The 10417-nt window shown below is 57.4% G+C and overlaps 1 protein-coding gene across 1 annotated transcript in view; it reads left to right on the top strand.

Moving 5' to 3' along the window:
* LOC144170845 (apoptosis regulator Bcl-2-like) overlaps positions 1-10211 on the top strand; it is an 82349-nt gene extending 72138 nt beyond the window's left edge. The window contains exon 2 of the mRNA XM_077700864.1: positions 9167-10211. Coding sequence (XP_077556990.1) covers positions 9167-9313 — 147 coding nt within the window. The 3' untranslated portion in view covers positions 9314-10211. The remainder of the gene's footprint in view (positions 1-9166) is intronic.
* Positions 10212-10417: the final 206 nt, after the last annotated feature.

Below are 10417 nucleotides of genomic sequence, written 5' to 3' on the forward strand. Positions count from 1 at the left end.
TACGGGGTTTCGTCCGAGCCGAGTTCGGGGTCGGAGCACCGGGTTGCCGCAAGGGGAGCCTCGGAAGAGCACTTAAGCTCCGGGATATGAATCACCCGCGGAGGAGGCCGCGTTGGTTGTTGGGTGGGCGGATGAGGAGGGGAGTGTGGGACCTCGTTGCGTCTGCGGCGAGCAGAAGAGGGGAGGCAGTGCCTCCGTCGGGGGCGTCGTGGCGGCCTGACCTTGGACAGCCTCGGAGATGCGACAGCCTCCGCATCGCTCAGCGGCCCCTTGTTGTGGCTCGCCTCACCCTTGTCGACTGATCAGCAGGCTCGCTTCGTAGTGGCGATCCTTCGACCGTAGTGCTAACATAAGCCCTTGTTGCTCCGGGTGCAGCGGCGCAGCGCGGAGGCTTCCCGGTGGCCCTGGGAGGCGTCGTTTGAGCTCAGCCTGGGAAAGGGCCGCGTCATCGGCCCTTCCGAGAGCGTGAGCAGCGACCCTGTCGCCGAGTGGCGACGCACGCGCAGTTTTGGCCAAAAGCGATCTTCACCTGGAAGCTTGGTGCTCTCTCTGCATTTTCGATTGGATGCTTGCGTGTCTGCGGCCGAAGACTGCAGCGTGTCCACCAAGGTTGCTGCGGTACTGCGTGTCAAACCCTACTATTCACGTGCGCTGGAAAGCAGCCGCTGTGAAATCGCTCCTGGTACGAGCGGTGGTCTCTCATGGTATTTGTTTCCACGGCATAGCTAGACAGCGCTTTTCTCCAGAACCTCGTTGAATATTTGTGCTGAGTGATCGTTAGGAAAACGCTGCGGTTGGGTACCGTGTCGGCTTGACAAGCGTACCACAGGCAGAAATGGGCCTTCTGCAAACCCTGCGTTGCGTTTGATTTCTTCGGCTCAGCCAACGCGTGAGCCGCATTCCCTCGCGACGTATTCGGGATGTTTGGGCACGTGCTGGAAAAGGCCAAGGAACGGCTTTATGCAAAGTAGAGCAAGGGTTCGTCTCGCCTTCGTTGAGCGCTCCCATCCGCCCTTTACGGCGTGCAGACTACCCCCCAGCCTCAGATAGCCCCATCACGCGCCCGCGGACGCCGTGACCCACGATGCGTGAAATCCGGGGGCCTTGGGCGATCCCATCCTCGGAACGCGATTTGTCTTCTCGTGGCTTCCTCTGCTTGTTTGTCCCCTTCTTTTTACTCTTTCGAGGGGGTAACCTCGTTACAGGCTGCGGCGGCAGCTTGCCCCCGTGTCCTTCACTTTTCCGCTGTTTGTTTCTGTGGTTTCCCTCCCACGGCCCGCCCTGTTCGTCTGTTCAAGTGCGGTCACGATCGCTGCGCGTGAAACCGGTGGCGCAGAAAACTCTCCGACGGCTGTTCGGTGAAATGAGCGCTGCTAGCTCCTGCGGCGAGTAGTCCTACACGACGTGCGGTAGTCTGGCGCCGTGGGTCCGATGAATTTGCTCGCTCGTGCTCCAGGGCTCGCTGCCAGAGTGCGTGGGCGTTATAATCGAGTGCGCCGGTCCGCCTTAATACTGTTTACTTCGAGGAAGCTCGCTGGCAAGTTGTATGATCAAAGCCGGGTCAGGTACTCGGACGTTGAGGTTACAGTTCACCGTTAAAGATCCCCAGGTGGTCAAAATTAATCCGGAGCCCTCCACTGCGGCGCGCCTCATCGCCTGCGTTGCGTCGTCGCGTTAAACCCTACAATCAATCGAGGGGACAGTTCACTCTGCCGGGACGACGCGCCTGCTTTCCTCGACCGCTGTCAATGCTGTAGCGGTTAGCGGTGCACGCCGGACAATTGCGCCGCCGGAGATGACGAACTGGGCGCCGCCGCCTACGCAGAGGAGTCGGTCGCCAGAGCACGGCGGCGGGCAGCAGCTCTCCTCCGAGAAGATCCGGCTGGGGAGCCTCGCAGGAGGAGAGCGGGGGCGCATTCCTGAAGGCGCGCGAGGAGCAGTGAGAAATGGCGCTCCGGTCTGCGCAGTCCGTCAAGCCGGCTTCCCACGGCCAAGAGGCGGCGCCTTTTCGGCGGCGCTCGCACAGATCGGTGGGCTCCTACGTGCCGAGGTGGTTGGCTGCTGGCCGTAAACGCCGCTCGCGTGCCCCGGGGAGGAAAAGTCCTTCCTTAGTGGGAAGTGTGTGTGTGGCGGTCCCGAAAGACAAAGCGCCTTTCCCCGCGAGGCTTCCTTCCGGCTATCTTGGCGTGCCCTGATCGAGGCTGTGATTTACGTCCCGCCGGGGAGGCCGAGCGGTCCTCATTTTCTGCCGCTGGCTGCGCGGCCTCCGCGCCCTCGTTTTCGCCCCACTCGGATAAGGTGGTCGCCGAAGCGAGGAAACGGACCGACCGCTCAAGGGGCTCCCGCGCCTGCGAGAACAGGGTGAAGAGCACGACACCTCCGTCGGAGAAGTAGGCCCTTTCTTTCTTTCTTTTTTTTTTTTTTTTGCCCTCCCTTCCGCAGCAAACGCTGTTCTGTAGGAGCTTCGTGGTAGAAAAACAAAAGCCCTTTGTTCCCCAACTTGGCGGCGATTGCTCACTCTCCGGTTGGCCCGCATTTCTACATCCGGGAGGCGGGGGAACGCTTTGTCCTGCGTCGGAGGCGCGCAACATTGTTCTCTGCTCACAGCGCACATTGCCTGTCCACATTGGCTGCCTCGTACCTGGCGCATATCGTGTGCGCCGTGGGTGAAGCGCTTGTGCGTTGCGTCTCACCGACGGCGCCTGCTGTCCGCACGTGCGCGCCGTCGCTCCCTGGTGATGACGCCGGATGCGAGCGTTTCGGTGAAGACCCCCTCCTTGGTCCGGGTTCATCAACGACCGTCGCCGCTCCACTGTCGGTAGGCCAAGTGTGGCGACGGGGCTACGCCCGCGGGCCTCGGCGGCTGTCTGCGATCCCACGCCCCATGCCTTGCTCGCTGCTGCTAATTTCCCCAAGGTCGTTCTCACGGCGCGCATTGGGGAGCGCGTGGCGCACACGTCGTCGCCACCGGCTGCCATTGCGTGCGCGCCTGGTGGGCGTTCGCGGTTTCCCCCTTGGCTCGCGTCCCCGGTGGTCGGTCGTCCGCCCTCCCCTCTAGGTTTTCTCTCGGAGCTGTCCCCCAGCTCCGAGCCTTCTCAGCACTCCTTCGTGCCGAGCAGCAAAGGCGAACGGTAAACATCGGCAGCCAGCCTAGGAAACGACCGCGGACCACGCCACGCCGACACGCCCCGAGCCATCCCGAGGTCTCGAGGCGCCGCCAGACGTCAGTGTTTGTGCCTGCAAGTGTTCTCGGAGGGTTCGGTTTTCAGACTCCCATGGGGGCGCGTGAACTTCGTGCAGTGAGTCGCCGCACGCCCGCGCACCAAGACGGATCGTTTCCCCAGTGCTCTCGCAGCCAAGTGCTGCTCACCTCCCGAACTCTGACGGTCGCGAAGGGCCCCGGCTAACCCGGTTTTTCGAGTTTCTCTCTCCCTCTCTCTCACCCTGAAACTGTGCACCTTGTGTAGCCGAGTTTTTTTTAGCAATTACACCTTCTGAATTTTCCCGAGCCAAGTCACTCCCTTTTGTTCTCACTGTCAGCCGCGACGAAGCTAACGAGGCGACAGTGCCTCACCAAGCCGCGACCAGTGACTGTGGTCGTCCGTTAACAGGAGTGGTGTTAGGTGGCCGCCGCTGTAAGGAGAGCATATTGAACCCGGTCTCCGCCCTAGCTGATGCTCTAACCCAGCGCACTGCCAGAATGTAGCCTGATGCGTGCGCCTTGACAGGTTCACGCGACGGCGCGTGAGTAGAGTTGGCCGTGGAAGTGCGGCCGGTGTGCCTGTTCGAGTAGTTCGCGTCCCAAGACGACCAAACGGAAGCGAAAAGAGACCCAGACGCGATGCAGCGGCAAGCAAGTCTTCCATAATCGCTGCCCTTCAAATCGCGGAAGCAGACTTTAGGGCCTTCGGAAATTTTCTTTTTCTCCGACTAGCGCCATGCGTCAGGGTGCCCCCTGTTGCCTCCGTATCGCGCGCCATTTCTGTGCGACATAATCGAGCGATGACCAGCTGGGCCGCTGTGAGAAATTAAACAAACGAGGCTGTTCAGACTTCTTGAGTTTGTTCCACTCGTGCTGCTGGGAACTCGTTTTCTTTTGAAGCTAGTGTTACCCTGGCCACGGTTGTGTCTAGATGCAAATTAGACCAAGAAATGAATGGGGGTGGTTAGACTGGAGTATTTGGGGCGTAGCGAAACATGCGAGACAGCACAAAGCTACGATGCGGCCGAAAAATTAGATCGCCCATGTTTTGTCTGCATGCCCGCTCTATGAAGCTCTCAGTTCTCTTCTGCTACTCTCAGCGCTAGATCGCAGGGTGTTCCTTCTGTCTTGAGCGATCCGAAGAGGCGTTGTAGGACGTGAGTTTTTTTTTTTTTTTTTTTTCTACTTCGTAACCCGTGGACCACCAGGGCAAGAGTGGCTGCGGAAAGACGGGACTAGAGGCAGGGAAAGACAACTCGATGGAGGGGTGAAATTGTGAATATTCTGGGGTGTCACGAGACAGGAATTATTGGACGACGACGGTGCTGGTGGTGATTATGTTGATGGGGAAGCTGTCGCCCAGCGCGGCAGTCTTGCCGGCAGCAAGGTTGCACCTTTTGCTTCTTCTCGTCTCTCTCTTCTGCTGTGGCGCTCGGGGAGCCCTTGCCGTTGAGACGTCAGCCGGGAGCCCTCCGTGTCCTCGTTCCCAGGCCGTGCAGCGCCCCCTCCGCGTGGCTTCGCGGGGCCTGTAGCGCAGTCGCCGCGGAACGGGGCTGGACGTCTCGTCACGTCAACACACTACCGCGTGGGAAACGAGGACCCGGTCAGTCCTCGCGAGAAAGAACCGATTAACGGCAACGGAAAGGCGAGGAAAAAATTGCCGCACATTTGTCGCCGGAAACGACGCCTCGCCTGCGGGCGCACCATTCCAGTGAACTAGAACATGGTTCACTGTAGCACCATTGCTCTAATAAGGCGCTCCGGCGCGAGGCTGCGGAGGCGAGTGCAAGACGTTCGAAAAGCGGGCGCAGGGCCGCTTGGCGTGCCGCGTCTTTCTTTTTACTGCCACTCCCGCGGTCCTAGCCCGCGCCTGTTTACCTAACGTGGTCGTAACACCTCGCAGCACGCCGCGACGAACAATGCTGAGCGCCGGTGAGAACCCTGCGCCAAGCTTGTCGAGTGTGTCTCACTGCCGTCGCACCTTGGCCTGTTCAGGCTCGTGCCTTGGACGTCGGCCCTTGTGTTCGTGTCACGCTCGTGTTTGGAGGAGGGGCTGTCGGAAAAGCGTGCCTTCTGCAGGCACAAAGGCTCTATTGTTCTTCTGGCTGGCCCCGTATCCGCTGCGAGCGTTGCTCAACGTTTGGCGAAGACAACCCGTTGTGTCCGCCTCACCGCAACTGAGCAAACTGTCGTCCCGCGGCCGGCCTGTCGTCACCGCTGCCGCACGGACCTTCTCTATTCCGCCACCGTGACGCGTGAAGTGGGTGCTGCGTTTCCCCGTTTCTCGCGCGGGACAAAGAGGTGGGTGAGGCGGCGGCGGCCGTTTCTTTCTGTCGGGGCTCCTCAAACGCGTTAATGTGGCGGGGGGGGGGGGACGTCACGCCTCTTTGGGGATGCGCGTGCTGCTCATTTGCAAACACCCGTCGCCGGGAATCTCGTCTCGCCCGTTTTCCTCTCCTGCGCGTAATTTTTCGCCTCGCAGCATGCCTGCTCCGCCAGCTTGCTTCCGAAAGTTGCGCCGCCGTCTCCGGCGATCAGGCATGGACCCCTCCCGTCCGAGCTCTGCTCAACTTAATATTCCGCTTGCGGCGTTCACAGAGCCGGGAAAGGGGTCCTTGTTGTTAAAAAAAAAAATTCAGTCAGATTTTTTTTTTCTAGTGACTGGTCGCATGGCCGGCCTCCACCTGCTTTTACGCCTGATCAGTAAACATGTTTACCCCGAGTCCTTTATTACCGCCGTGTGCTTAACACGAAAGAGACTTGTGATATCCCAAATTTCTTCTCGGATGAAGATTAGTTATGGCTTTAACGCGGGAGCGCTGGGTGCCCCACCACGAAAAATCTGTCTGTCGTGTGTGAAGCTTGTCAATAAAGGCCACCGAGCTGCCTCGCGGCGTATAGCGTTGCCAGGCAGCGACGTTCTGTCGGGGTGTGAAGCCTCTCAGTCCAGGTCAGAGGGAAAGGACGCCGCGCGAACGAGCAAACGCCAGGCAACGCCTAGGAGCGTTCGGAGCGCGTCGTCTGCTACCGTTCTTCGCTCCTGCGCTGCCCCTCCACCCTGCACAGCGACTGCCTGCGTCTGGATCAGTGACTATGGCGGGAACAGCTGCCGCTTTGTGCCAACGGAGTGCCGTATTTGCACAGGCTGCACAGATGACAACAGCACGGGGTGGCGATCAGCGCGTATATTACGGGGCTTTACCTCCCCGTGTTTGTGCAGCGTACCGCCTATATCATCCTTATCGTTTTGCAATGGCTTCACAGAAGCACCTGGGCGGATATCGACGCTCACCGGTGCGCCCGGTGACCCTGAAGGGGTAGCTGAAAACCAGTCTGCAACAGCGGGCCAGTGGTGGCGCTCCCTTTTCCGGCGCCACGACTCTCGTTCATCTGAGTGAAGCGACTTTCGCGTGTCCCTCATTGGCATAGAAAAAGCCCACTTGTGGTAGCGATGAAACGGGCGGCTTAATACAAGACGATAACAGCCGCGACATGTGCACAGCGGGCGGGCAGTCATCACGCCTCGTCTCGGCTAAGCACTCGAAGATCCGTAGCATGGCGGGACCCACGAAGACGCAGGAAGCCCGTCTCCCGATCCAGCGGTCTCCACTGCTGTCGGGGGCGAAGCACACAAACAGCTCTAGCTTGCCCACTCTGCAGCCCAGAGTGCGCAAACAGCGAACCAGCGCATCGTCGATTATGGAAGTGCAGCGGTGCGCGTTCGCGTATCCTCGCTCCTGTTCCCTGCCAGCAAACGCGGCTCGCGTGTCAGCATTGGGCCGACTTTGACGTGCGGTGTCGCCTAGCCTAGCGCCTCGACGACGCACGGATGTCACCGGAGCGTCTCTTGACATTTCGCGGTTTGGCGGACCGGAAAAATGCCGCCAATCAAATTTTTTTCGCGCAGCAGCTTTTATAAGTGTGCACTTGGTCGCCGTCTTTACGTTCTGGGAAAACGGAAGTGAACTTGGTAAACTTCGGTTTCGCCGTCGACACGCGCGGGCTGGTTTTGAACGTGGGGCCTCATCCCCTCATGACCGGCCCGGATCTCTCTCTCTCTCTCTCTCTCTCTCTCTCTCTCTCTCTCTCTCTCTCTCTCTCTCTCTCTCTCTCTCTCTCTCTCTCTCTCTCTCTCTCTCTCTCTCTCTCTCTCTCTCTCTCTCTCTCTCTCTCTCTCTCTCTCATTTATTTTAGAAAAAGAAATTTCTGCCGCCTTCGCTTTCTGTGTACGATTTCTCGCGAGTTGGAGCGCACGCGCAGTGGCTTGATATCCAAAGTGAGCCACCGCTCGCTCTCGGATACGGGCAGCCAAGTGGCGTCGTCAAGGTACGATGGGCACAGCAATTGCCGTGCTCCTGCGCTCATCAGCATCCCTAGTGAGGAAGTCGGCCGCCGAATCGATGGCGCCGTCCTACCGTGCTCACTAACGTGTATCGTTCCCCGAGGTCGTGAGTTTTCCCGATATTCTTCATGCGACAGCGAAAAGGCCGCAGTCTGTTGAGCGAAGCGGCTCCTGAACTCGCATGACTGAAGAAAGTTCGCATTGATGGAACGCTGCTCGTGTGAAGCAGCGGTGGCTGCTGTGCCCGTGACCCGCGTGCGGCGGCAGCCTCGCCCATTTGCGCAACAGTCGCCAGCAGACCGCTCTGCGAGGCAGTATGTCGCACCGAAAAGTTGTTTAGACGCTGGTCGAAACATTCGAGCTTGCCAAGCTGTATGGCGGTATAGTTACTTCGGCGCGCGCAAAGCTGAACAGTTCGGCGAAAAATGCATTTCAATATCGTGGGCCGTTTGCGTTGCGTTGTTCCGTTTTCTTTTTTCTTTTTCTTTTTTTTGCGTTCTGTGGCTACAAGTTGGCTACAAGTTCTCAGTTTCGCGGCAACGGCAGCCGCCTTGAGAGGAATACGCGATCTGCCATCTGTGGTTCTTGCTCGAACGTGTTTAGTTTCAAAACTGCCGCCTTTTCCTGTTTTTAGAAGCCCTTGCGTTAGCGCTTTTTAGTCGTCCTTCTGAAAATCCTTTAGCCGTGTGCTTTTCCGCCTGTCGCGCGAAAAAGCGCACGCTGTGTGCTGTCGGGGACGAGCTGATTTGGCCACTGTGCTTTTTGCCCTGCACTCTTCTGCAGAAATTCAGAGAATTGTCTACGAATGCGGAGCATTCTTATGCGCTTGTCTTTTGAGTGTTTTTACATCTACACTATTGTGGAAATGCAGGGCGTTACACGGTCCTGGCTGTGAGGGTAATCGGCCTAATGATACGCATTAAACAAAAAACGCCGGCTATTGCTAATAGAACACTGACCAGTTACTTGTCGCAGTATCCACTAGGTACTGGCCACGCATAGTCCAGTAGAAAGCCGCGCGTGACAACGTGTTGATCGGCTGAGCGTGCAGGTCGACGTAGACACATTCAACACGCGCATATCGCACTTTGACAGGCAATAAATTGAGCAAGAAAACCAACAAAATGCACAGGGAGAGCGAGTATAACTTAGTTACTATAGAATTACATCTGCGGTTCTTGCTTTTATAGCCAGCAGCGGAAATTCCTCTGGTAGTCAGTGGGCTTGTCGGAAAAGCCAAATATTTTAGCGATAATTTCAAAATTGTGCATTTTAATGTGAGCATATACAAGTCATCATGTGGATTTGCAAAAACTTTTTAATCGGGATTGAGTGGGAAAAGGGCTGTAGTTACCATGTTCAATAACTCGTATAATTTTGTTACTATATATGAGTGAATGTTAGCATCGAACAAGCGGCAGCCTGCGCGGTCTAGACTAGTAACGATAGCATTTAGGTTTCATACTTTCCATACTTGGTGTCAGGACCCACGTACCTTTCTGGGGGTAATAACAACCCGCCAACTGGCATTTTTGTTCAGAGAGTGCGCGCGAATGCTTGGCGGCCTTTGTGGACGGCGACCACTGGCTGAGCTCTCTCTCCTCCTTCCTCTGCCTGTGCAGGACGGCCTGGTCGTGTTCAGCGAGGAGCGCGACGACACCGGGGCGGCCGAGTCGCCGTGGCCCATCTTCAAGAACGTGGTCTGCGGAGTGGCCGTCACCGCCCTGGGTGCCCTCACGCTCGGAGCTTTCCTCACGTCCAAGTCGTAGGCCCGTCCTCCTCCACGTTGAGACTGTCGCCGCCATGCGCGCCTTCCCGTGTGCAGCGGCTGTGCGCACGGCGACGCGACCGCGAAGCTGGACTGGAGATGTATCGCGGACCTTTCTTTTTCCCCCTCTCTGTTCTCGGTCTGTAGGCACGCCTTGGTTTTTCGTGCCGTGTCGAGCCTCTTCGCTTGGATGAGGCAGCGTCCTTCTTCAGTGCTTCTTCGTGTGGATGTGCGCGCGCGCCCCTGTGTTTGCGTGCGGGGAACAGTTCTTCACTGCCGTTTTTATGGAACGTGTGATTGCTCTTCGAGTGTGGTGCGCCCTATTTATAATTTATGTTAGCGCTGAAGCCTCAGCTGAAGGAGTACCTTGAATTTTATACCGGGAGCGGACGCAGTATTAGATGGCAGGATAATGGAGGCGCAGCCGTGTTCTCTCTCCGCGTGGTCTGTGTAAAAAGTTCTCTTCCTCCCTCCTCCTCGCTTCAGCCCTTCGCCGCAATCAGTCGCGTGGTTCGGGGAGCCACTTTTTAATCTTCCAAGCAATGTCCCGCCGGTCAAGGCGGGTTCTGCCTTGATGTAGCAACGAGGCTTGTGGGCGCCGGCCGAACACCGCGAGGGTTCTTCTGTATTCGACGGCAAGTTTTTATACATATATAAATATACATAGCTATTAGAGAGTAAGCGCTTCACTCTACTCGCGCGATTCATTTTTCGTTTCAGTGTTAGTGTTTCGTCGCCCTGTCGTGATGCATCCATGTTCCTGTGTTCAACAGCAGTCCCGATTGTTTTTTTTTTTTTCCTCTTATCTCGTGCTACTGTACATACCTTGCGTTTTTTGGAACCTGAAAAGAGAGCAAAACTATTGAAGTACGAAATAAAATCACGTTATGCCCGACAAAGACGTGTGGTGTATGCACCGAAGGCGCTCAGTGTGCCTTGGAATGCTGTGGCTCACGAGGGGGAGTGGTGGCCGTAACCCGCGAGTTTCCCGGACACTGCACCGCCTCAAAGGGCCAGTTCAGGTGAGCGTATACCTGGCGGGCTAATACCCCATCTTGTCCCGAAGAGCCGCGACTTACGCGGGGCTGCGTATGTAAACATTGCT

The sequence above is a fragment of the Haemaphysalis longicornis genome, unplaced genomic scaffold, assembly GCF_048455015.1.
Source record: "Haemaphysalis longicornis isolate Haplotype H1 unplaced genomic scaffold, Haemaphysalis longicornis Haplotype H1 scaffold_2, whole genome shotgun sequence".
NCBI classification, from domain to species: Eukaryota; Metazoa; Arthropoda; class Arachnida; order Ixodida; family Ixodidae; genus Haemaphysalis; species Haemaphysalis longicornis.